General features: G+C 43.7%; 2 protein-coding genes across 3 annotated transcripts in view; both read right to left on the reverse strand.

The window, feature by feature from the left end:
* The window catches only part of lpcat1 (lysophosphatidylcholine acyltransferase 1), a 42,768-nt gene extending 25,229 nt beyond the window's left edge, over nucleotides 1-17,539 (reverse strand). Inside the window, exons 1-2 of one of the 2 annotated variants that reach the window (XM_079521821.1) lie at nucleotides 17,243-17,539; nucleotides 3,381-3,520 (exon numbers count right to left, since the gene is read on the reverse strand). In XM_079521821.1, coding sequence (XP_079377947.1) covers nucleotides 3,381-3,520; nucleotides 17,243-17,356 — 254 coding nt within the window. In that variant the 5' untranslated portion in view covers nucleotides 17,357-17,539. The remainder of the gene's footprint in view (nucleotides 1-3,380; nucleotides 3,521-17,242) is intronic. The other variant, XM_079521822.1, reaches the window with a different exon arrangement.
* A 6,023-nt stretch (nucleotides 17,540-23,562) lies between these two features.
* On the reverse strand, nucleotides 23,563-27,728 carry ndufs6 (NADH:ubiquinone oxidoreductase subunit S6). The gene is made up of 4 exons (XM_079522621.1): nucleotides 27,543-27,728; nucleotides 27,197-27,250; nucleotides 26,559-26,681; nucleotides 23,563-23,695 (listed from the first exon to the last, which is right to left on the reverse strand). Exons 1-4 carry the CDS (start codon nucleotides 27,717-27,719, stop codon nucleotides 23,627-23,629), a joined length of 423 nt encoding a protein of 140 aa, XP_079378747.1. The 5' UTR covers nucleotides 27,720-27,728; the 3' UTR covers nucleotides 23,563-23,626.
* Between the last annotated feature and the right edge of the window lie 168 nt (nucleotides 27,729-27,896).

Genomic DNA, 27,896 nt, shown 5'->3' on the forward strand with positions numbered 1-27,896 from the left:
TTCATATGCAAATCCACTTGCTTTGGGAAAACTTGAAAACTTGCTTGAAATGGGGAAATCCAACACACCACATTTAGTTAACCCACTTATACCAGGGGTGTTCAACTGATTTTGACCCAGGCGGGACCACCTTCCTGAGTAAGGGCCGATTCATACTCCTATTTTACCGCTGTTTCGGCACTGTAGTGCCAAAATGATTTCGGCCCATCAGAAATTTTCAGTAGCACCGAAGAGCCGACTTTAGGCCGGTAAAATAGGAGTATGAATCGGCCCTAAGAGGAGAGCAACATGGGTACCACCACTACTGTGTCTGTCTGTCGGGTGGGTCCCTCATAGACCCACCTGACACAATAGCGGTGTGGCCGTGTGGGTTCATGCACCATTCCATTGGGTTAAGATTGGGTTGTTTTTCTCGTTACTCACTAACCACATTCTGCTACTTTCCATGACCTGGACAAAACAAAACTAGTTTTCAAAGCATTTAGTCAGTAAAGAGCAGGGATATCATTTTGCCAAGAAGCACAACATATTTTGTTGGATACAGCCACATACAGTATTTGAATGCATCGACTAATAGGTTTTCCCTGGACCAAACAGGACAGCCCAAGTGCTCTCTTAAAATATTATTCACATGCAAACAAGAAACAAGAGTAGCAAATAAAAGTAAAAGTAAAATAAAATGAAACAATACTTGTCCACGGACCACCGGTTGAAAACTCACACCAATGATTTGAGACGCAACAAAACAGTTTTAGTGTTCGTCGCAGCGGTCAGACATGTCCCGCTGCACGTCGGTGCATTCCGGAAATGTTGTTGCATTGTGTCGCAAGTGATTCAATTCAAACTAAAGGAGCTTTATTGGCATGAGAAAACGCTAGTTTCCATCCAAGTTATCCGTCCGTCTGAGTCATAGAGTAGTAAAATGATAGAGACTGAACCGGAGCGGTAGGTCACACCAAAATTTCGTGTCCAAAATGCGGAAGTGCAAAACGCGCGCTCAATGTTAAACCCCAGCTGCACGGGGTTTCCTTTGTCATAACTCCACGGGTCCGCCTGCAGTCCCACCTCTTACCACTAGGGCTCAGTGCTTCAACGTTGGAGAGCCTCATATCACTGGGGGCTTGGTCTGAGTGTGTCACACACACTCAAACAATTATTGTTGCCGCGGAAACCCAGCGGTTTATGTTACGTCGCAAAAATCATTGTTGTGGAAACATATCCGTTGCAGCTCGCCGCACCTCGGCGCTTGTGTGTGATATTCCCAGTTAAAGCACCTTTCTGTTGCAAGTAGTCGCATGGCGAAATCATTGGTGTGGTTTTGGCTTCATACCACTTCTAATATAATACTTCACTGACCACACGCCCACAGGGGTGTCATCGGTTCTTGCCCGTTGCCCCCCCTCCTGCTTTGCCAAATTCCCCGTTTCGCCTATTATGTCCTGACCAGAATATGGACGCTACGGTTCAAGTGGTTAACCCATTTAGGCCTGACGTCGAAATAAAAAAAAGTTTGCTCTGAAAGAATATATATTCAAAGATTTGTGCCGCATTTTTACGATTTTTCAAAAATAGCAGACCTACAAGTTCATAGCGCGCCACTCGGTGGCGCGCTATGAGCTTGTAGATCTTCTATTTTTCAATAGCTAAAGTATAACATAATGCTTAGTTAAAACACCAAAAAGGGTTCCCGCCCAAAATGGGTTAAAGTGTGGGTTGATTCGGAATAGTGTAGCCAAAAAGAAACAGCCCTTGGAGGGAAGACCGATTTCCAAACATGAATATGGAAACACATTTAATCCAACTATACCGGTATAAAATAAACAAAACGTATCAGTCCATCCATCCGTCCTCATCCATTTTTCTCCTCAGTGGATTGACCAATCCATCTGAAGGTGCACACAGGCATTGACCATTGGCATATTATCAACGGAGCAATGAAGATTGTGTCAATATTTGGACTTCCATCACGGCAAGGTAACTACACAACTGAAACATCTATCGATGTGCTCTGAGAAGGAAAGGCAGTGTTCTACGCCTGGTAAATGGTGCATTTATATAGTAAATGGTGCATTTATATAGTAAATGGTGCATTTATATAGCGCCTTTATCCAAGGCGCATTACATTCACCCATTCACACACATATTCATACACCGATTGCGGCAGAAGCCATGCAAGGTACCAACCAGCACATCGGGAGCAATTTGGGGTTCAGTGTCTTGCCCAAGGACACTTCGACATGTAGACAGGAGGAGCCGGGATTCGAACCGCCGACCCATGGATCATTGGACGACCTGCTCTACCTCTTGAGCCACAGTCGCTGGCATTTGCCATTGACGCACCAGGGAGGCAAAATGGAGCAGGAAGTCCAATGGAATGCATTTTAGTCAATTAACCCATTTTGACCTGAGATCAGATTCTAAAAATGTCTTCTACATCCTGACAGTTTTCTGAAAAAGCTATGTTTCTATGTCAGTCGTTCTTCGATTTTTCAAAAATAGCAGACCTACAAGCTCGTAGCGCGCCACTCGGTGGCGCGCTATGAGCTTGTAGATCTGCTATTTTTCAATAGCTAAAACATAACATAATGCTAACACCAAAAGGGGTTCCCGCCCCAAAATGGGTTAAAGCCGAGTGGAGGAACAAAAAAATATTTCGGAATGATTGTGACCTCTGTCGGATAATCTGTTCAGGAAAATAAAAGAAGACGTATCACACCTTCTTCTAAAGAGCACAAGGTTCCTGGCTTGGCAGTACGGGCGTTCATTACGAGAATTGGTTGACAGGCTGTCAATAATTGACAGTATTGCAATAACAGCCCATGCTTACAGCACAGTACAAAAACACAGTGTGCTCTTTAGATACCTGAAAATAGTGTGTGCACATAGAAAAATAAGAATGTAGGAAGCAAATGTGTGAAATGGCTTATTTTCCTGTACCAATGATTTTACAAAGGTCGCAATAATTCAAAAGTAATTCATAAATAGCAGATCTACAAGCCCACAATACATCGCATCACCAACATGTTGTGACTGTGAGCTTGTAGACGAGCAATTTTCGCTATTCATTGTATATAGGGCTTTAGTGGTTAACCCGGGAATCCCTTTTGGTGTTAGCATTAGGTTATGCTTTAGCTATTGAAAAATAGCAGATCTACAAGCTCGTAGCGCGCCAGAGCTTGTAGGTCTGCTATTTTTGAAAAATCGAAGAACCACTGACATAGAAACATAGCTTTTTCAGAAAACTGTCAGGATTTAGAAGACATTTATAGACTCGTTCCCAGGTCAAAATGGGTTCAAGTGCTCGCAAAACCTTTCCATAAAAAAACGGTGTGCCAACATTGCTTCAGGCATGAACCATAACAGCGGCATGCCCACCATACCTCCTCCACCACGACTGTGGCTCCACAGTGAAGTCTGTGCGTCCCAGGGCAGCGGTGAAGGCGAAGGGCCAGGCCAGCAGCATGAGGAAGGCCGAGAGGAACAACCGTACGGGGAACACCGTCACTGACATCAGTGCTATCTGTGAAGGGGGAGAGGAGGAGAGATGCCTTACATTTTTGGAATTGCGGCACAGAATATAGCTCTGTACGTTCATGTCCAAAATGCCTAGGGATTGCGTCATTAGGAGGACAGTCAAAAGACCATGATTTGCTGTCCCCCGCCGAACGATTTCAAAAGGGAGAACGTATCCGGTTATAGGATAAGCAGGGGGGGGGGGGGGGAGGCAGCAAAATGAAGTCCTAGATTCAGGAAGGAACAAACAGTCATATATCACCGACAGTGACAGACACATGGCTGGCCATGCTTTCCTCGTGGCTTCCTGAGTGGGCCTGGTGTTTGGGCACATGCATACAGTAAGCCTACAGACCTCATACACATTCAACACATACTGTAATAGCTTGTGTGTAGGCCTAGTGGCTAAACAATTAAGGGTGACCTTTTTGATGTGAAAAGGGTTTAATGCAGACAGAAGCATCTGATCTAATACATTGATTATCTCTTTTCAATCAATGTCAGCATCTATTTTTTCCCCCTCAATGTGTCTTCCAACAACATAAAAACAAAAACAAAAACAACAATCTCTCCAACTCTGTATTGTTTTCCGACTGTTATAATACATAAACCATTGCATTATTTAGTCACAAAGACCAGTGGCGTAGTCACAATAAGGCCAGGCCAGGCCGCCGTGTGGCCAAGTCTCAGTCTCGCCTCTCCTTGAAAACAATTCCATTGGCCTCCTCTCCCATTCACGGACGTGTCCATTCCGTGGCGCGACCCTCCCATAGACAAATTAAGACATGCAAATGTATACGCCTTTGTGTTCAAGCCAAGGGGAGGAGGTGGGGGATACCTGTTCTACCTACCGGTATGTCAAGAATGCAAGGGAGCTACATTTGACACTCTACTGAAGGTAGTTGAAGCACGCTCAGCCGATTGTCCAGGGCACTAATTACCCTGCCAATGACCACATGTACTGTTGAATGCCTGTTTGCTAGTGTACAAAGAGTAAAAAGTGCACACAGAAGTACACTGACAACCTCTCGCCTCAATAGTCTGTCTCCTAGCGTTTGAGAGGTTTAACTGAAGGTCTGAACTACGATTCTGTTCAAGCGACTCATGGTCTTGTGAACACTATTTGATTTTGCTCCTAATGCTGTCAATGAGTCACTAATTTGTGCTGGCGTCATGTTCGCCTTATCTGTAATGCTGCATACCGTCCGTGCAAAGACACCTTATTTATTTATATTGTCGTTATTAACGTTTCGATGTGCTCTTGTTGATTTCTGCCCCCAGCCCCCCCCCCCCCCCCCCCTCCCGGCGGGCGGGGTGTCAGCTTTTCGCCTGGCCAACTTGTAATTCCTGCATTCGCTACTGACAAAGCCCACAAGAAAGCAGCAACTGTGTCAGCCAAATTTCACATGATGAGTTGCTTTGGCAGTGAGGTCATGATTTACTAGCCTGGCTAATAAGCCAGACCGAATCAGCCGTTGGCACAAAAAAAATTGCCTGCCGGCGGATTACGGTCTGGAGAGGCTCAATTGTACGCCCACTTCCTACACCAGAGAACTGGTGTGGCCAATTGGGACACGGTATGCAATATGGGCGGGCTTTGGTACAGTGACGTTCAATGCTTGAGACCTTTGACTGACAGTAGCTCTGACCAATTGCGTCAAAGAGAAAATGTTTGAACCCGCCCCCCGGGAAACAAGATCCATACACAGCATCTCCAGACTCAAATACCACACGACAGTGTGATTTGAGTCTGGCTTATTAGCCAGGCTAATGATTTACAGCTACTGCCATATCAGCCCTAGGGCTATCATCAGCCCTATAGTGCCCTAGAGCAGGGGTTCTCAACGTTTTTGGCTGGGGACCCCCAGAAATGCTCCCGAGGAACATCCAACACGCACAATCCTGGACTTCAATCCCCAGCAAGCTGGTTGGAGACGACCAAGAGGCGCCCCCCGCACCCGCTGGCTGGATGTAATAGCCCAGGACCTTTAGAGCATGTAACGTGACATTGGCAGTTGGTAAATGGTGCATTTATATATATATTATATAGCGCCTTTATCCAAGACGCTTTACATATATTGTGCATTACATTCACCCATTCCCACACCGATTGCGGCGGAAGCAATGCAAGGTACCAACCAGCACATCGGGAGCAATTTGGGGTTCAGTGTCTTGCCCAAGGACACTTCGACATGTAGACAGGAGGAGCCGGGATTCGAGCCGCCGACCCATGGATCATTGGACGACCTGCTCTACCTCCTGAGCCACAGTCGCACAGGTGTCGAGCACAAGCTCAACACCTTGCCCACAACAGACCCAGATGGAGAGACGTGGCTATGGTTGGCTCTACGCACCCTGAAGTGCAAGAGGACTACGTAAGTAAGTAGCTATTCAGTTGCAAAAAAATAAAAAGAGAAAAAAAACATTTTTTTTAAATAATTTGGGGACCCACCAAAATAATTTGGAAACCCCCCTGAGGGGTCACGACCCATGGGTTGAGAACCCCATGCCCTGGCTAGAGCTAGGGATATCAATAATGACACAGCCTGTAATTACCATCCTCCTCCCTGACCCGGGGCACATAATGGCCGTGTATGTAATAAAAGACCTTGATATAACATGGAGGTGAGCTGTTGCATTATGGGACGAAGGACGTTTAGAAGACACCATGGCTGCGATGATTATCGTCTTAGTGGCGATTCTATCGATTACCTATTCGACTGAGAATAGTTTTTATTTGTTATAAATGTCAACCCTAAAAAAAAAAGAGTCTAAATGACTTTTTATAATAATTGACTAAATCGATTAACGGTAGTGAAAGACCAGTCACAGAAGAGTTAAAGCCCAATATGTACCATATCGTGAGGAGATGTCAGCTGACTGACCTGTCATGCCTTTTCTCTTACTGTGTAATGACGAAGATACGGTGTGTGTGTGTGTGCGTGCGTGCGTGCGTGCGTGCACGTGTGCGCGTGCGTGTGTGTGTGTGTATCTGTGCATGTGCGTGCGTTTGCGGCACGCAGCACTACTAAGCGGGTCACAAAGTCAGGGTGATTTCCGACTGGGTGTGACATCTAAAAGCCTCTCTTCACCTCCATCCATCTTCCGTGTCCCTCACTCCATCGTCATCACTGTCATCTCCACACCACACTCATCTCTTTCCATCCCGTTTTATTGCTCTCCAGTCTCTCCACCTCCACACTCTGGCTCTCCACTCTCCCTCTCTGCCTCTTACAGTAATCTCCGTTCCCACAGGAATAGCTCCGTTCCTCCCCCAGTCCTCCATACATACATCTGTCCGTACCGTACGTACAGTACCTCCTCCACCCATCCCTGACAGGCCCCGCAGTCTATTGCTTTGTCTCTCTCTGTCAGAGCCTGACAGGATGCCAGAGTCTGAGACCACAGATTGGCCACGATTTTCGTTTGTAGAAAGAAAGAAAGAAAGAAAGAAAGAAAGAATCTATTTGACAACGTTTAGTTTTAACAAAAATAAATAAATAGATAAACATTTCTGTATTGTATATTAAACATCAATATATAAAATACATTTTATTTATCCAAGACAGCCCTATTCAACATTGTTCAAAAATAGCGATAGCTACAAGCTCACATTGTTTTATGTTGACATCTTTTATATGACATACCCAAAATAGGAATAAAAATGGTTAAATTGAGACACATCAGCTGCATAATCGTCTATACCGATCAGTCAAATAAGATAACATAAGATCAGAGATCTTTATTGATCCCTCGAGAGAAATAATAGCTGCTACATTGGCCAAAGATCTTATCATCATATATCATCTCATTCTGGCCAATCACAATTTGCGTCCTCACTTCTCCGTCTTCACTTTTAGCTTCAATGTTTATGTTTACGCAAACCCGGAAAGCTGGGTATAGGAGGGGCTAGTCATGCCCCTCAAAAATAAATAAATAATAATAAAAACACATGTATTGGTGGGGCTCTACTTCCCTCCACCCACCCATCCCTCAGTTCCAGAGTGCATTCGTTAAGCAGGGTGCTCATCTATCACATCTCTCGTCCCTCCATCTCTCCCGCTCTACTTTACAATAATGTGCCCTCTGTCACCACTCAGGGGAATCAATCCATTCCCCCCCAATCTCTCTCCCTCCTTCACTCCCACCCTCTCTTTATGTCCCTCTCTCTTTCTCAGAGCGCAGATGCAGGCTGCAGGGCCAAATTAATAAATAAACAGTAATGGGGGTGATTTATGGCACTCTCTATATACGCCTCTCTCTACCACCCATCCCAAACACAGGATGCTCCACAGGACTTAACAACTCAATCTGGAAGGATCCACTGACATCGTTGTTAGGAAGGGGACGTAGTGAGAGGAGGAGGCGAGGAGTCACGGCTCTTGCGCCACAGGTTTTCCAAGCGAAAATAGCAAAAATTACCAATCTACAAGCTCACAACGCATCGCAATGTGAGCTGTAGGCTTGTAGCTATTTTGTTTTGTTTTTAAGCCCTTTCGCATTAGGGTGTCCACAGCCAGAGGCTAATGGCTATTTGGGGTTCATTGGCATGGGAAACTTTGGCATGGGAAACATTGGGAACCTCTGCCCTGCGCAGCCACTAGAAGGGTCTCATGTCTACTGAAAGCTTCTGTGAAAGAATGAGCGGTTGTGTTTGTGTTTTGTACCGGTGGGACATACATGGTCAGGTCAGGTCAGATTCACTGGCTCAGGTTAAACCCATAGAGACATGGCACTTGTGGGACGGGAGAGAGAGAGAGAGACACACCCTGCTTACTGTACGTACTGTAGAAAGGTGCACTGGAGTGCAGTGCTTCCTGTAGATAGAAAAGTCAAGGTCTCCAAGGCAGCAGATTCCTGTTGTGTCTAAAATAATCAGCAGGCTCTAGGGAGCCACTTATGTATGGGCCTATTGTGACCTGAGATGGTCTCAATCATTTCCAACGCTGCCGTGCCAGGAGCCATTAAAAGCTACAACATATGAGTTTTATGTAATAACGTCTCCCTTTCCTGGCCGAGAGGGTAATTGCCACAATGTCACTGCAAAAAAGATGGCGGCTGCCATCTGCAGCTATATATTGCTCCCTTACCCCTTATCCCAAAACGTGTTTTGCCATTTTTGAGCGGTGCCTCCACTCCATTATGGAGCTATGTGTGTCCCTATGTATATGTATGTATTAGGGATGCCAAACGACAAATCGAGGCCGCAAATCGACGAGTCGATCGACTTTTTTTCCTATTTATTTTCCATTATTTTTTATTTTTTTATTTTTGTTGTTGCTGCGCAGCAGTTGAGGAGAACGCAACTATGCATTCCTTTAAGCAACACAACTTCTGCAGCTGCATCCATATGTTTAGAATTTGCATCAATGATCAAAGCCCAATAATACAAAATAAACTTTATTTTGTAAACAACGACACTGAAGGAGCAGCGGCGCTATCGGCTGCTATGCTATCAGCTAGTCCCAACTCTCAAGTGTCTGCAGCAGCCTGTCACAAGTCCCGTAATGAACTGATACGGGACGCACGTTGTTCCGTATTTTAATGTCGGGTCGGGGAATAAATACAGTATGAATGACGGCGGGATTTATTTGACAACGCTGTCCTGCTTTCTTCACGAGAAGAGAAGAGCGCTCACAGCTCAGAACAGAGCGGACCTGTCTTTGAGCGTGAGCAATGAGATGCGAACCTGGGGTCTGGGGGCTCAGAGCTGCAGCCATTGGCTCATGATACGAGCACACGACCAATGGGACAGAGCATTCAGTGTTGCTAAGATACCCTTCCCCTTCACCCCACACCCTTGGACGATGGCGCTCTAACTGCAGCCAGGGCATGCATGTGAGGAGCGGCGCTGACAGGCGCAGCACAGCAGTGTCACACAGACAAACACGTACCTCTCCCATTTGGAAAACATTTGAAACAGTAAAGTTTATAACGTTTTATAATAAGCCATTACAAAAAAATAAAAAATAAAATAAAAACGATTTTTCGACTCATACGTTTTTGAGTCGCGGAAGGCATGAGTCGAAAATCGAGTCGATTTTCAATGATTAACCCCCACCCCCCCGGACCCCCCAAAAGAGGACATTAATGAATGTGTTCTTTGATGGTGTTGGAGGCATTATGGCTTATATTTTTTCACTCGATGTATAAAACCCCCAAAAGAGGACATGTCCGGGGAAAAGTGGACGTAAGTAAAAGTGGATGTGTGTGTGTGTGGGGGGGGGGGGGGGGGGGGGTGCGCACATCCCTTGGTTCGCACGACAATGTTAAGTGTAGTTGGACCCGTTGGCCGCGTCGTTACCCGTTCATATCACCGGCAGAGCTCGCTGCAGCTTTAGTTTCGTAGTGTCGGAATGGTTTGACTTCATGCCGTTCAGCAGCAGCTAGCATCCCATGGCTGAGAGGTTGCATCCCATGGCTGAGAGGTTGCATCCCATGGCTGAGAGGTGGGCTAAAGGCAAAAAGTGTCTGGTTGTCTAGAGGCAGAGGCAGACCAATACGGCAGCCAATGAGAAAGATAGCTTGCTAGTAGTATGGCCACTACGGCAGCCAATGAGAAAGATAGCTTGCTAGTACAGAAAGGCAAAGCGAGAAAGTGGAGCATAGCATATCACTCCAGTTCTTGAATCCTTACATTGGCTCCCTGTGTGTCAAATTATTGATTTAAAAATACTACTGTTGGTCTAACAGTGGCATTTAGTTTTTATACACCACATATCTGGAACAGACTCCCAGAAAAATGCAGGTTTGTTGCCACTCTTATTTCTTTTAAACAGACATTTTGCAGTTTGCTGCCTTTGATCGAGTTACTTTTCTTGTCTCTCTTCTGCACTGAAATTGTATCCGTTATGTTTTGTTTTATGCAACCTAATAGCGTTAGTTACAAATGAGTCACAAATACAATTTCCTTGCCTTAATTGCCATCAGTGGAAGAGCAGGGAGGCCACTTCCGACCACCGCATATGTGTTGGTTTATACTGTAACCATACAGATTGGTTAGAATAATGTTTTATTCATGAAAGTTCAGGAGTGAGGCTTTAAGGCACAACCCACGCTTCATAAAGCAATGCATTTCTTTCATAGCTTCAGTTGATATTTCATATGATGCAGAGTGCACTCTTGACTACACGCCCACACAAAGAGCCTCATCTGACATATACAACTATCCACACAAGTAAACACACACACACACACACACACACACACACACACACCTCACCTCATATGATTGCACACTCGTAACTACACACCCCCACACGTCGATACAAAGAAAGAGCATACAATGCGATCATCTGGCATATAGGTATACATCTACACAAGTAAACATTTACACACGCGCGTATGCGAGGCATGCACGGGCATGTGTGCGCACGAAACGGAGCTCGCTTGGCAGAAGAGTGGCTCTAGGCGCCGGCGCGCCGCGCATGCACACGCATGCACGCACGCACGCGCGCACACACACACAGTGGGGTTGGTGTCTCACCGAGCAATAGACAGATGGAGGGCAGGACAGAGGTGGATGCCAGATGGAGAGTACGCCTATAGGCTGGCATGGTGCCTAGTAGTAGTACTAGTAACTAACATAGGTGCCAAATCAGTAGAGGAGGGGTGGCAATTACCGTAGTCTCGTAACAAGAGCCAAGCCGGGGTGCACAATATTTGCTACTTTCCCAGAATAGTACGATAACACTATCAATACCAATGTTTACACATGTCATGTACACCTTTCTAAAATTTGGTCAAGGTCAAAGATCCGCTGGATGTGAGCAGTCCGCTCTCTCACTGCACCCCCACCCCCACCCACACTAAACATCCTCCACGTTTAACCATGTCTAACTCTGCTTGTACAAATGTATATTATGTTAAATTAGAAATAAAAAACATTTGTGTTCGGACAATAATATAGCACCCAGGACATATTGGATACAGTGCAAAAGTACTGGTGTACTATTGTGTAGCTTTGACCCCAAACAGAAAAAAATTATAAAAAGCTTAAAGCTGTGTGTGCTTCTGGCAGCTAGGTCCTTTTGGCTTGTTCATGGCTATGATAGCCTAAGGCAGAGGTTTCCAACTGATTGTGAACGAGGGACCACCACCCTGACTTAGAATCAACCTGGGGAGTGGTGACCACCGTTATGTTGGAAGATTAGTGCTTTTGGAACACTTGCTATGCATCCCATGTGTATTTTATCCTCTTCCTGCTCTTTTTCTTTTCTTTTATGGATTATGTAAAAAGAAAAAATTACACGGTAAAATGAATATAATCATGTAAAACCATAACTGAAATTAAATATGAAATGAAATGTATACATCCCAGTTTCTAAACCATTGACTACTATAATTTCCTAATAATAATGACTCAGACAATAAAACGGGGCCCTCTTGAGATTTTAACAATTTCTTGACCTCCAACTTATTAGTAAATGACTACATAGATAGTCATCATAGGTCAACAGATCATTCAGTTAAAAAAATATATATATATACATTACTAAATGCATAGCAAAATAGCAAATATTTGACAATGTCAGTGTTAGCAATTATGCATGTTTCCGGATAAAAAAAAAGGCTTAAATTAGGCTATTTCGTTTTTTTCAGTACCAGTCTCTCCAGCTCTTCAATAAACAAGAAACACATTTTCAGGTGGGTTGCACATTTCAGCCAATGAGGGGAGAGTATCCATGTATCTGCTTCAATTTTATAAGAAAATAAATCTGCTCGTTTCTTTGTGTCATCACTTCCAATTTCACTTGTTGATCCTGTATCCTGGGTTTGATTCCCGCTGGGGACGCTGTGGGCACTGGGGGCGTCATCAGTGCCCATACCCGAGGGTTGGCGAAAGGGCCTTTCTGTGTGGAGTTTCCATGTTCTCCCCGTGTCCCCTAAGGGTAGGTACCCTCACAAAAACATGCCGTAATCCTGGTCTCTAAACTACCTCCCCTGGCCAGCTGAGGCGCCTGATGGAGGGGAAAGGAACTGGTCGGAATAACGTGATCCTTCCACGCGCTACGTCCGGCCGGGGAAACTCTCCCCTGTCAGGTGAAAAGAAGCAGCTTGGACTCCTCATGCATAGAAGGAAGCATGGTCAGTCCGCTGCCCCCCCAGGTTGGCATAGGAAGTGTAGCGCCCAGGATTACATTAGATAATTGACACTGGGTGAAAAAATGGGTTACAAAAATTGTGGGATAAAATATTTTAAAAAAATGAATATACAGCTATTTTGTCGACTCAAATCGCTGTACTAGGACTCTTCAAAATCAGGATCGCCATCAGATTCAAAAATGTGGCATCAGTCAGGCTCTACCCTTCTGTTCCCAGGAGGCCACTCTAAAAACAGCCACACTAATACATGAATACATGAAAGGCTTTTGTTCGGTTGGTGGTAAAAAAAAAAAAAATGATGTCCATTCAAAGTGCCAGCCCTGTTCTTCAGCCCCAGCCATACAACTTTAGCTTCGGTGCCAATCTGCTCCTCTCCCTCTTTTTCCGGATGACATGAGGGAATAAAAGCATCCTTCCATGATTTTCACAGTCTGTTTGGGCAATTGCCGGTCCGTAGCCATACTAAATCAATCTCTCTTTCTTTCTCCCATCCTGTCTTTCACTTTTCCCCCTCACATTCTTTCATAATATCTCTCACGTCTTCCTGCATCTTTCTCTAATTCTTCCTGCCTTTATTCCTGCTGTTTCTTCTTGCCTCTTTTGTCCCCTTCTCCCCTGCCTTGCCACACAGATTATCCACAGGCCGCTGTTAACAGCTCCTGTGGTGAAGGCTCCCCAGGGGTGCTGGCTAATTGTTCCACGGGTTGGAGTTTCCAATTGAAGTGCAATGACGACGCGCTCTGACATTCACCTGGGAACCAGGAGGCACTCGCTCTCGCCTGCTGTTTGTGACGTTGGCTTCTAAACTGAGCTGTTGAACATGGGAAAAGGAAAGCAGTGGGTACCAGGACTAATTGTAAATGCCCTGCATTTATGTAGCGCATTTATCTAAAGATCTTTACAAAGTGTGTTACGTTCACCTGTTCATTCACACCGACGGTGACATCTGGAACAGTTAGGGAGAGGTTCAGTGGGGGTTTTCTTGCTCAAGGACACTTTGACACAAACCCAGGAGGAGCCGGGGATTCAACCGGGAACTTTCTGGTTCCCAAACAGCCTCTCTACCTACCAACTCCTGAGCCACAACAGCTAGCAAAGCAAAGCAAAGTTACTATATTTACCCAGGGTATCTGGGCTAAGCTCAAGAACTTGTTTCCAGCCAGGCCCTGCTCATAGAACATTTCATGGTAGTGGTTCAATGCCTTGCTCAAGGGCACTTCAGCGGTGGTAATTTTAACGTGTCGGACCGCTGATTCGAACTGGCGACCTTCCGGTATCAAGACCGCTCCGCAATCCGTTCGGCCACCGCTGCCTTGTAGCTCCCATGTAGTAGTACAGATGTGCAGGTGAAGTAACAGCTCCCATGTAGTAGTACAGATGTGCAGGTGAAGTAACAGCTCCCATGTAGTAGTACAGATGTGCAGGTGAAGTGCACAAGCAAACTTTCCCTTGGAATTTGAAAAATGAGTGTTTGCTGCAACGGCTGATTTACAGTAACCGAGAGAACTTGTCAAGCGATACCGAGAACAATAAAACGTTTCATTCTACAGTAGTTGGTCTAATGTGTACCTTTCGTTGCAGGCACGTTTGAATAGATACCAGATAGATACCACATTTTCTGTGGTAATCTTACTGCTGAAATCTGGGTTATCAATTTCATTGATTATAAAAAAATATTAATTATAAAACAAAAATAGATGACATTGGATTTAGATTATTTTCTTATGAGTCGAATACATGTTTTTTGATTGCGAAAGATCAGCTATTCTTGCACACCACCATTGTACGATGAAGTGTAAAACAGGGCTTAATAATGTAAGTGGTTAATCAGACTAATCAATTTAGTCAATTATAAAGAATCTATTCATTGTTATAAATGTTTCTCAATTATTTGATTAATTGAAAGGGTAATGGATAGAATAATTGCTAATAAGATAACTGATATAGTTGCCCTGGTAATCTTGCTGCAGCAGGATTCCACACGGTCAGAGAGTGTCAGTCAGACGTCTTTATTAGTGTGCTAGAGAACTAGCGGCGATGTGCCAGATGTTCTATTTGTGACTCAGATGAGCAGAATACTGCTCTGCTATCCATCTGATTGGTTAACTCTCAGGGCAGGTCAGAAGGCGTTCTGGAATGATGTTTGTTTGGCAATTTGTACGAAATAAAAATGTTCCATGTTCCAAGAGACTAATAGCCAGGGGGGAATTGTGCTTATTCCAAGAACAACACTTTCTCTTCCTCAATATCACGAGCACAGGAAAACACACAAACAAATACATGCACATTGACAAACACCATCAATGTACTGTACATAGTTCTATCTGGTTCTCTGACTGCTAACAAGACTTGCATGTTTGTTTTTGTGTGAAGGTAAACCATGTTTACCACTGTGTGTGTGTCAAGACTGAAGTGGAAAAACACACCTCACTGCCACATTATAGACGCGCGAACACACACACACACACACACACACACACACACACACACACACACACACACACACACACACACACACACACACACACACACACACACACACACACACACACACACACACACACACACACACACACACACACACACACACACACACACCTTGCGGTTCTGCCACAGACGCAACAACAACTGTTTACAAACAATCTACTGCAACTCCTTGAAAGCTGATGTTGGGGCACTCAAGGAAATCTCGAAATCGACTTGGCTGTGATAAAAGATGAATCCTAAATCCTCTCCCTAACATAGAAGGGTCTGCCTTCTTTAGGCTGCAGGACTCAAGTCAGTGGAGGACTCACATCTGATCTATTCTAATCTGCACAGAGTCAGTCAAGTCAGTGCGAGCTCAACTATTGTTGGGAACATTTTGTGCCAACGTGAAGGCCCGGTTTCCTGAGCCCCGGTGCTTTGTGTCTATGGGCTGTGCGTGTGACTCTACACAGGCTGCCCTGGGGGGCGGTGAGGATTAGGCCATACAGATAAACCCGTAAGGACAGTGCAGGCCAGTGTAAAGCACTTCCTTCCCGAGTGAGTGATGGTGTGTGTGCACGTGCGTGCGTGGGCGTGTGTGTACCTGGCTGCTCTCCAGGACAGCTGTTGAGTTACTAATTAATCACCAAGCGTGAGAACATTGATCTGCCGACTGATGGATGAGGGCTGTCCATCAGATCATCAGATACTAACGGACGAGTGAGAGGGGAAGACACCATTGATCTCCGTGGTCCATTTAGGACGCGCTCAGCCACACAGCACGTATCACACACACACACACTTCCATGATCCATTCCAGCCCTAGAACGTTCCCTTGTCCAGACTGGCATAGGCCTGTTCTAGTGTGTTCTGTAAATGCACTTAAAACACACACACATGCATGACTGAGTGTATGCCATTGGGTTCTGTTTAATCAGCGGCTTATTATTATAGCTCTATGTTGACACAGAACTGTACACACTGTGTGTGTGTGTGTGTGTGTGTGTGTGTGTGTGTGTGTGTGTGTGTGTGTGTGTGTGTGTGAGAAAGTTGGGAACAGAAAGCAAGAGCAACAGAAGGGTAAAACAAACATAGGGGTATAGACAAGAGAGAATGAAAGTCATACTGTAACTGTACTGTACTGTACTGTACTGTACTGTACTGTACTGTACTGTACTGTACTGTACACGCTTCCTAAAAGGAGCAAACCTCTCTGCTGTTATTAAACGGCTGCAGAATTTGCAAATGAGAAATGAATGATATGCAAATTAAATGGGAGACGTTATAGCCCTTTTCAGAGCAGACATGTGTTGACATGTCATAGACATGGATGGTTAAATAAATAAACACAGCTTTAACGATGTATTACCGGTACTACTACATTCTGGGTGTATTTAACGTGGTGTTACTGTGTGGTTACTACAGCACCTTCAGGATGGCACAATTGGCACATAGCCCCAATATGTTCCCTCGGTCCCTACGCTCATTCTGTAGCTCGGAGCTACAGAATGAGCGTAGGGACTGAGGGAATATATTGGGGCTAGATGGCACACAGAATAGAAGCATTCTAAATGAAACAGACGGCCACCCGAACTGTTGACAGTGGTGTTGGTGGGTGTGGTAAGGTAACTCTTATGTCATGAGTCATGTCAAAATACTGTGAATAGGGTCTAATGGCCAATGAAGTGGTCTCAAGTTCTCACATTACCAGACCAGTTTGACAAGTAGAACCAGGATTCGCGCGGGGCTATGTGCTCCATGGCCCTATAAAAAGACAATAATGCATAGCCTAGTTACAGTACATAGCGCAGCCGCGCAGGTAAGTAATCTACATAAAAAAGAAAGGTCATGTAGATGGATGGATGATTTTGATTATCTGTGGACAACATTACAGCGGTCAACATGTGGGTGTGCAATGTGCACATGTCAGTGGGAAAACTTTAAGCGTGTGTGTCTGCCCGCAAAAAAGCAGTCGTGTGACTAACGGGAAGCTGCTTCTTCTTTACTTTCCCTCCCCTCTCCTGTAGTCCTGTTTGTAGTTACGTAATGAAAAAGAACCAAGATGTTCTCTTAAATCTCCACGCACTTCTGTTGGTGCGTTTTCATTTTATTTCATCATTCAAACTCTCGTTGTTGACATAGTGCTTCTTTTTGTTACCTTCAATTTCTCCGCCGGTGTGAATTTCAAGTCGTAGACGAAGGGGTTTCTCAGCGGGGGTCCGACCACCAACTCCTCCGAGGAGTCTCCTGCATCAACCGTCGAGAACTTCATCGTCGCACGGCACGGGGACTAAAGTTTGGCCTCAAAAAACGGAAAGAAACCGACCCGAAAGTGTTTGTTTTTTAGTGTCTCAAGACGAAATCAAAATGATTCGTATTGCCCAGAGAGGACTCGGTGTTTTGGAGCCCGGGGAGAGGAGGAGGCGTGCGTCTCTCTCTCATCAATCTGTACACTTATCGGTTCTTCTCTCTCTCACCATCGGGGGGAGAGAGACTACTACAGAGATGTTGGCTGGGCGGGGATCTTTTTCCTTACTGGCTGCTGCTAATGCGCATGCGTGAAGCGCGAGACTAAAAAAATAACAGATCTACAAGCTAACAACGCGCCGCGGAGCGACGCGTTGTTTGCTTGTAGATCTGTTCTGTGTTTTTGGGCGAGCGCCCCCCTCAAGCATGGGTCGTGTCTATAATCCATTCATCCCATGTTCTGGAGGGACGTGGGGTCACGACAGCTTTAATTGGTTGGCAGGGCAACTGCACAGAGCTGTCTAATTATTGTCAGTTTATCCACACATGCTTTCACACGTACGTGAACTTGATAATATTTGAATTGCGTTGATAACATTTCGAGGAGGCAGCATTGTTATTATGAACTGAATATTATTTATTAGTATTATTGTATTAACACTGTGTGTGTCTGTGTGTGTGTGTGTGTGTGTGTGTGTGTGTGTGTGTGTGTGTGTGTGTGTGTGTGTGTGTGTGTGTGTGTGTGTGTGTGTGTGTGTGTGTGTGTGTGTGCGTAAGCGTGTGTGTGTTTACGTGCGACTGTGCGTGCGTGCGCGTGCATGCAAGTGTGCATGTGCCGTGCGTGCGTGTGTGGTAGGCCTATGATGAGTCAGAAGTAGGCTATAGAACTATAAAACAGAAATAAATAACAGGCCAATGTGAAAAGGGTGCAATATATTCCTCAGCCTAGTAGGAAAGTCTGTGAAAGATTTCACATAATTTGCATGCTGCGTTCATGATTTGAGGCTTTTTGTTCCAAACGGGCCAATCCTGCAAACTTTGAAAGCCAATGTTAGAAAATTAGGATGGAATATGAAATATCGGACAGATCCGTCTTCAACACATGACTATAGAGATACTGTGTGACAATTTGCAGGATTTGGATTTTTTTAATAGCAAAAATGCCAAGCATTCAGGAGTGGTGGATTCTCGAGCCGGTTCTGCAGGCTCCACCTGGCCCATGGTGGTGCTACAGGCTTCGCTTGCGACTCGAATGGCCCTCCTAAAGGCCTCACCGTGGGTTTGTTGGGCTTCTTCCTCACGGAAGACACAGGCTGGGGTACCAACCCATACTGCTCCCAGGTGCTGTCTACATTCCGGCTGCCACCCGTCTCTCCGGTGGTTACCAGACTATTCCTGGTTGTCACGTAGTCTATTCCTATGAGTCACTATAAATAGAATAACTAAAACAAAAATACATTGCATGGATGCACCTGGGACGTATCCTCAGTGATGTATCCCAAGGTCATTGATTGATTGATTGATTGATTGATTGATTGATTGATTGATTGAAATATTTATTAACAGTTTGCAGAATTACAGTACATTTCAAGCACAACTCAATACAAAGACTGTTAACTGTGAGTGGACGACCCAATAAAGCATTACACTTGTTTACAAGAGGGTCCACCTTGTTCAATTCATCAAAACATTTAGAGATGTACAAATAGACACTTCCAAAGAACAGAACAGGAATTCATCATAAAGGAGGTAAAAAGGTATACAATGAGGATTGGATTCCGATTTTACGGGGGCCCGTTTCGAATTGCAGCCGTCCGTAGGTTCCCTTTGAGAGCGGTTTTGAAGGAGTCAAGGGATTTGCATGTCTTAATGACTGTTGGTAGGGCGTTCCACATTATGGTGGCATAGGAGCGAAAATAATTTAGTCATCGGGATTTCGGGTCTTCCAACATCATACCCCTCAGTCTCCCAGCACCAGACTCCCTGGTGCTGGGAGTCTGGTGCAACGCACAGGTGCTGGACCTGGTGAGAGCAGGAGTGGACCTGGTGAGACGTACTGTAGGAGGGGCCCGGACAGGAGTCAACCCACAGAGCCTAGTCCTTCCATGTGCCAGATTGATGCGATCCTCCCGCATACCCAGTTCCGGCAGAGTAGTTTCGGAGGAACGGATTGTGTGGCCCTGGTTTTACCCTAATGGGACTGATCGAGGGTAGTGAGGCGTATGATGTTGGAATACCCGAAACCCTTGGATACATCACTGAGGATACGTCCCAGGTGCATCCATGCAATGTATTTTTGTTTTTTAAACATCTTCTTTACAAACATAGCAACAACGCTGGTTAACAAACTGCCCTGTCACTCTGGGCGATTCGGTGAAGAGCACATCAAAGCCTTCTACAAAAACCTAGGTGTTTATAAAACTGGTAAAACTGGTAATGGTAACAACTGGTGAGGTACTTAAAAAACTGAGTGCCCTACAACCCAACAAGGCCACTGGCCATGACCTCCACATTTCTGAGAGACTCAGCCATCTATATAGCTCCAAATTCCAATCACCCACATAATAAACCTCTCCATCAAACAGGGACAGGTCCCTCAAGATTTCAAACTTGCCAAAGTAACTCCCTGCGCAAGAAAGGGAGCAAATTAGTCTACCATCCTATTTCTATTCTTATAGCTCTATCACGAAAGTGATGGGAAAAAACGTTATTTCCGTGCTCAAACCCAGCCAGCCATGGACCCAGTCAGCCAGCCAGCCGGGAGTCACACATTGTCTATGAACAGGTTGAAAAGTATCTTGACACTAAAAAACGAATGTACGAATTCCAATCTGGCTTCAGAACATCCCCCTCCACCGATACATACAAAACAAAGCAGCTTCAATGCCCATATCGAACAAGAGTAAGTACAATGAACAATGATCTAGTGTGGTTAAGTGTAAAAAGTAGGTTGGATTATTCATTACTGTGTTTTGAGAAAAACATCATCACAACTAAAACCCCAGCAATAATTTATAATAACTTATCATTGTTCTCAGATACACATCATTATTTTACTCGGCAGTCATCAGAGGGTCGTTTCATGCTGCCTTCATGTAGAACAAATGTTAAACAAAGAACAGTCCATTACAGAGAAATGGTATGGCAATGTTTTTTGATTATGAGGATAACTATAGGCGTTTTAAGAAGAAGCTGAAGTTGTTTTTGTTCACTCAAGAGATGTGAAGGAGATGCATATGAGCTATATATCCCATTATAATGTATATTTACTTTATTATCAATGTTGAAGATTTGGTTGTACTGTGGAGCTATTGTTGTGTTGGATGAATGTTGTATGTAAATGTATGTAATAATATGGAAGAAATGTTTTAATGATGATATGTTTAAGACCCCAGGAAGAATAGCTGACTCACAGTAAGCTAATGGGGATCTAATAAATAAATCAAATAAAAAAACATGCCTCCTCTATTTGAGCGACCACATCAAACACGAGGTGGATGCTGGCAAATGCTGCCCACAAGATTCGCTACACCACCAAGATACCCATGTACAAGTCTAAATACTTCCTTAATGTCAACGAAGTCCACATGCCTTATATGATGATTTCCTGTTTTTTGAGGGCCCTCCTATATTCAGCTTTTAGTGAAAATAGGAAACTTGACACAAACATTAAATTCCCATTGACAATGAATGGAGAATTTGACATCATAGTGTGAGCAAATCAGCCTTGTGTCTATTTTCGTCCTACACAAACATTAAATTCCCATTGACAATGAATGGAGAATCTTACGTCAGTGTCTGAGCAAATAGGCAGTGTCTATTTTACGTCATGATGATGTACTATAAGAGTGCACAGATGTCATTTTTTAGAAGTGTATATTTGTTGTATGCTATTGAAATGATTATATATGTTTTGCTTGATCTAAAACCAATAAATATTGAAGTGTATATTTGTACGTCTCTAAATGTTCTGATGAATTGAAAATGGTGGACCCAATTGTAAACAAGTGTAATGCTTTATGGTGTCGTCCACAGTAACAGTTTTTGTATTGAATTGTGCTTTCGTTTGAAATGTACCCATTCTGCATACTGTGAATAAAGACTTCAATCAATCAATCAATGGGCCGGTGGGGACAGGGCCCAAGGGCCCTTAATTGGCTCTCAGGGGCCCTTTGCGGAAACTGGACCATACTGTACTGGGTTTGAGGCCCTGACAAGGGCTCCTGGGACCCTTCATTGGCTGTTGATTAAATTTAGGTAAAAAAGATGATAAAAAAAAATGAAAATCCTGGGGGCGTCGTGGGGGTTATTCCATTGAGGGGTTAATTAAAAATTACCTATTACCTCTCAACCCAACATTGGTTTAATTTACAATAATTGAATTCATTTTGGTAGTATAGCTTGTTATTCAATACAATCTTTGCAGTTGATAGACTGCATGCCATGGGCCTGGCTGGTTTTTAAATCAAGCACAACCAGTCAGAGCACCCACTAACCCCCTGGCAGGTGGTTTGACTGCTTGATTGAAAGCATTGCACTGAAGCATGCACGTCAAATCAATATCCACACTGCTGCTCTGGCCGGAAAGCAATTCACTTGATTAATAAATGAAGTAAACCAACAACTTGACATACCTACAAAACTTGTTTCACACGTTCTGTCAAAGGTGGACAATTAAAAGCATGCGAGTGCCACTTACGTTTACACAAGTGGCAATATACCACAATGTCACAATAACCGGTTACACAAGTCAAAATGTATACTTGAGCAAAGATTTGTCTGAAAAGTAACCAAGCAGTCAAATATTTGTAGTGTGGACTCTGTGGAGTAAAAAGTACAATATTTGCCTCAGAGATGTGGAGTAGAAGCATGAAGTAAAAGCACTGTGACTTAAGTACAGTACTTGAGAAAATGTATTTAGTATTTAGTTTCCACCAATGCATTGTTCCTTTAATCATTGAACAGAATTCATAAAACCATAATGTAGCCTATAAAATGTAAGCAATCAAAAATAAATCCAGATCCCTGTAGGCTCTATCTTAGTATTAACCTAATAAAACACTTTCTCTGTCTCTGTATTTCTCATCGATGTTGACATTTCAGAGATCTCATTATTACGTTTCTGTTTGTTGCCCAACAGCCTGAAAGTACATTGGGGTTTCCATGGTTGCACATTGCTATTTAAAGGCCCCAGTCTGTCAATATAGTGTTTTGTGCCCTTGCCTCTTTCCTTCAATGACCGTATAAAAATGATCCTTTGATATTAAAATAACATAGGAACAATGATCTCTTTCCCCAGAGAGCCTGTGGAGAACACTGTGGTCCAATTTTTGACTTTCGGCTGTTCATACTGTACATACTGTAAGCTTGCCGTTTTTCTATGACCTTCTCAACCACATTGTCTTTGAAGATCATGGTGAAAAAGATACCCTGGTAAATTAACTTTATATCATCACCGCCCCCCCACCCTTTTTCCCCCTCACTGTATATGTTTCTTTTCCCTTTTTACCTCTATGATGAATTCCTGTTCTGTTCTTTGACTATATAGAAGTGTCTATTTGTACGTCTCTAAATGTTTTGATGAATTGAACATGGTGGACCCTCTTGTAAACAAGTGTAATGCTTAATTGGGTCATCCACTCACAGTTAACAGTCTTTGTATTGAGTTTGTGCTTGAAATGTACTGTAATTCTGCAAACGGTTAATAAATATTTCAATCAATCAATCAGATACAGGAATCTCCAGACATGCTTTTCTATAGTTATAGCTAAGGATTTGGCGCCCTCATGTGGTTCTTCTCTGAATTGTTTCAAATTCTATTTGGACCTACCAGCACAGATTCTGTATTATTTTGAATATATAATGATTATAATGTAAGCATCTGCTAGATGCTAGAATACACATGGACAGTAAAATGTGACTTATTGCACAACATTTTTAATGATTTGAGAATATTAGTTCACCTGTCTGTCAACAATTTCAAAGTTTATAGCCACCTATAAAACAAACGTGGGTAAATTGATTCTGCTTCTATAGCACTGCCACCCAAGTGTGGAATGCCCTGACCCCCTGCATGCCCAAAACAGGGACACAATGCTGAGAGTAGTTAAAGCCATTTTAATTTTAAAATAATATGCAGATATATATTCTGATCCATTTGACAGACAAATTGTTTTTAACCATATTGATTTACAATTTCTCCAGAAACATAAAACTAACCATAGACATGGGAAGAGGGAATATAATTTATTTACCAGAAGCACAAATTACACAGAAGGAAAACAGAGAAAGAGACTCAGTGATGATGAGTCTGTTGGAACTGTAATCCACAATAGCCACATGTTCCCACTTTAGTCGTCTTGTCCTGGAGAGACATGAGAAGGCAGAGACAATTGTTAGAATCATAGATATTAAAAAAATAGATGCCTCATTGGCCGCTGCAGTTCGTTGGAGCGATGTGTGTTGAAGGAGGGGCGGAAGAATTTACACTGGGGAAGTACGTACACCGGAAGTGTGGAAGGCACGTTACGTCACGCTGCCACTCAAGTGATTACTGGCCAATCAAAATCTTTTCTGGGACTTAAAGACCCGAACATGCGTTTGAATGATTCCCATTTCCCAAATCAACCAAGAGTCTAAGACGGTTATGGAAAATTATATTATTATTATTAAAGCACATTTTATTTCACTTTTAAATAAATACTCTTAAATATGGGGCCCCTTATGTGTCGTCCGTCAAATTGCAGATGGACAGAGAGACTCTCAGATTGGAAATGAATATACTCCAACATTCTTCCCGTCTCCGAATAATGTGCATCTTTGACTTAATAATGTACATACTTTGGAAGTATGTTAAACATGGAACCTCCACGGCATTAGCTGAGTAAATTGTATAATTCTCACGCTGGTAAAATTCATTAACAACAACAGCTGCCCAAAGAAACATGAACAGGCAGGCTACACTACAGTACAGTACTGTATGTTACTGTCACTGCCTGCAAAAATGTACATGGAACTGTTTGGGCGCCGTGCCAATTATTATAAACATTTTAAATTGGTTGAACTCTTAAAGTGAATTTGTGTGAGAGAAAACTGCAGTAGCAGGGGCTTGTAAGACACGCAGTTATGCAGGCCCGGATTGGCCAACGGGAGAACCGGGACATTTCCCGATGGCCTGCGCCTCCTACTGGCCTGCCTGCCTGGCTGCAAAAATAAAATAAAAAAATAATAAAAATAAAAAAATAAAATAAAAAATGCAGTCCAGGCCAGCCAAACCAGCGCAGCGTTTATATGCTACAAAAGGTTACAAAAAAGAATCTCTCCTAAACCAGCCAGGCCAGAAGCCACGGTCCATTTTCAATTCACACAGTGACACAGACAGAGAGAGAGAGAGTTGAGTCTGTCGCTGGCCTGGCTGGGAGGGACACCCCCTGCCTGTCGCTAAAGCAACGTGCTATTTCTGCTGCAGTGCTGAGAGGATTGGTCAAAATGAGAGACAATCAATTCTTCTTTCAGACGTGATTGGTTGGTTTGGCTTCTGGCCCGCCCAGGCCCATTCACTGTGACCGGACCACAACAACATTACAGCGTGGTCTCTCTGTGTGTGGGGGGAGAGACTGAGAGAGAGGAGTGGAGGAGAAGAGACAGGCGATGCGATAAAATCAACAAATATCATTATCGACATGGATCCAAACAAGAGAAAGCGGAAAGGTGGCGCTGAACGTGAGAGGGACATAAAAAAAGGGTCCTTGAGAAGAAAGGGGAAAAATGTCACAAACTAACCGAAATATTCGGCAGGCTCCCCCCCCCAGCCAGTTGTCGTCTGAAGAAGTACCGCCAACAAGTAAGATTAAAGAGTGGCAGCGGTGGCCGAACGGATTGCGGAGCGGTCTTGATACCGGAAGGTCGCCAGTTCGAATCAGCGGTCCGACACGTTAAAATTACCACCGCTGAAGTGCCCTTGAACAAGGCATTGAACCACTACGATGAAATGTTCTATGAGCAGGGCCTGGCTGGAAACAAGTTCTTGAGCTTAGCCCAGATACCCTGGGTAAATATAGTAATCATTTCATTTCATTTCATTTCAAGAAATGTAAACACAATATACACACTGCTGCCTGGTGGTGGTAACTGTTTCGTGGTGGTTCTTCAACATAGTGGATAGTGGATTTGGGAGCATGAGATGCCAGATATATAAATGATTGATTGATATATTATTATTATTGATGAATGATAGAAGTTTAGAACACTTTGTTTTGTTCCATGGTGTAGGCCTACCTACTCAGTCCACTGTACCCTCAGACTTAGCAACAGCAACAATAACATTACTTTTGCACAATAGCACTCTGGTTGTTGTAAAAAAAGAAGAAGCTTTATTCCACATTGTAGATTTATTTTCTGCAGTGCTCTGGACCTGGTACTAGTGGTACAGACTTACAGTGGTTGTTGTTGTTGTTGTTGTTGTCTGACTGAGTCCTACTACTATGTCAACATAAAAGCTAGTAAGTAGTAAGCTACTACTACTACTACTACTGTTACTTACTGTATATTATTTCCAGCCTTGGATTTGTGGATTATAGGGATCTCATTACCATTAGAGGCCTGGATATGGCTTAATAAAATATATAATTTGTGCTGCTGCTATTTTAATGACACTTGGCAATCGGTTAAGATACTACAATACATAGCGGCTGCTATATGCATGCACTCAGACTACTCTCTACTGTATATAATACAGCAATTGGGAGCAATTATAATAATTCCTTCCATTCAAGTGCTGGTCATAATTGCATTAATGTTTGTCTTTAGTTCAATGTTTGTTTTATAAACGCATTGACAATAAAGGGAACATTTACGTCATGTGTCAACATGAGTTAGTTTCAGATATTAGCGCCCCTCACTTCACAAGGGTGTGATTTTTTTCAACTTTAAATAGTTTGTCAGTGTGGTGGTGCTGTAAGGGTTGCAGCCAGTTTTATATGCCTAATTAGTTAATTACGCGATACGCGCGCGCGAGTGGCCTGGCTGGTGTATATGATTTCCGGCCTGATTTGGGGCTCCAGTCCGGCCCTGCAGTTATGGGGATGTGTTTGTTTTAAAGCAATGTTAAGTCAAGCATTGATGGGTTATCATATCGCAGCATAATGCATCGTGCCGTATGGGGGGGGGGGGGGGGGGGGGGGGGGGATGATGGTCGTGTTGTCAGACCAGCGTGTTCAGGACCCTACCAGGTTGATGTAGACTTTGGGGTGACCCAGGGCTCCTCCGCCTCCATCACAGGACACCACTCCTCCCACAACTTCAGTCACTGCCTCCTCTGCCACCAATTTGATGGCAAAGTTCTTATTCACCTGGAATGTGTACAAGTAAAGTAAGGATAATGCTTGATGCAGCATAACAGATCTATATGGCAAAACAGCTAAAGTTTTTGTAGAACTAGAAGTGGTGTTATGTGGCTTTTTGGAGCAAGTAAACATACAATTGCCAAATAAAAGTACACTAATTGATGTATCATTCGTTCCCATACAGGCATACATAGCTGCAAAATCAGGGCCGGGGGGGAACCACGTCAATAACATTTACACTTACACTTAACTGCCTAGCATCTAGGCCCTAGAAGATGATTGATTGCTTTATTAACAGTTTGCAGAAAAAAGCACAGGAAAGAACTAGTTCAATACAAGGTCGGTCTGCTAAGAAGATTTAAAACCCAAGAAAGCCAGTGGCTTGTTTCCATTGGTCCTTCATATTCAATTAATCAAGAAGAACAATCAGCGAGGGTCAAATTAACACCTTGTGACACAGTTGACAGATAGTGATTTAAATGTTAAATACGCAACGCTACCTAAAATTACGTTTTAGGTACCTCTTTCACTCTGCCCACAAATCTGGCTCTCCTGGGGTCCTGCGCATCGAACACCTGCAGAAGATATCAAATCAAACAAAAGACAAAACACTCGAAATTAAGTGGATGATGCGATGCAACTATACACCTAAAATCATACTGTTAGTAGAATTCTGCATGTTATGTTGTCATGTCACTGACGGAATTAGTTAGCCCCCAATACGTTCCCTCAGTCCCTACGCTCATTTTCTGTAGGCCAGGGAGTCTAGGGACTCTGAGGGAACGTATTGGGGCTAGGAATTAGTTAGGTCACCCAGCGACGATGTAACGCAGGGTTTAGCTTCAAGACAGACAGATAGACGTTTACCTGGCCGGTGTGAGTGATGGCTTCCCCGGTGCTGGACACATCCAGGGCGTAGTGCTGAACAGGTACAGCAGATATCCTCAGTGGTGAGACGAGAACCTTAGCATTCTTACTGAAGGACAGCAACCTGCCCGCTATGGCCGCCATGTTTACAATGCTCTGTGTTTTCCCAGGATGCATTGCAGGGGAAGGTTGTGTACATTTATTATTGTATTTTCATAATTTCTTTCAACTACCGGTACATTTTCTCAGATGATTCTCTAACCTAAATTCAAGTTTAGAAAAAGACTATATAATATACTTTACTAAAGTATACTATATTATAATAAATACGTTTTTGACATGGACAACATTTAA

This window comes from Electrona antarctica, assembly GCF_951216825.1.
Source record: "Electrona antarctica genome assembly, chromosome: 15".
NCBI lineage: Eukaryota > Metazoa > Chordata > Actinopteri > Myctophiformes > Myctophidae > Electrona > Electrona antarctica.

Bases quoted from the DNA above. Each gene is read 5' to 3' on its own strand.
- ndufs6 (XM_079522621.1), bottom strand. From the start codon at position 27,719: ATGCATCCTGGGAAAACACAGAGCATTGTAAACATGGCGGCCATAGCG. The intron at 27,251-27,542 runs GTAAACGTCTAT...TATCTTCTGCAG, and splicing joins CCATCACTCACACCGGCCAG to GTGTTCGATGCGCAGGACCC. The intron at 23,696-26,558 runs GTAGGGTCCTGA...ATGTCTCTCCAG, and splicing joins CCAAAGTCTACATCAACCTG to GACAAGACGACTAAAGTGGG.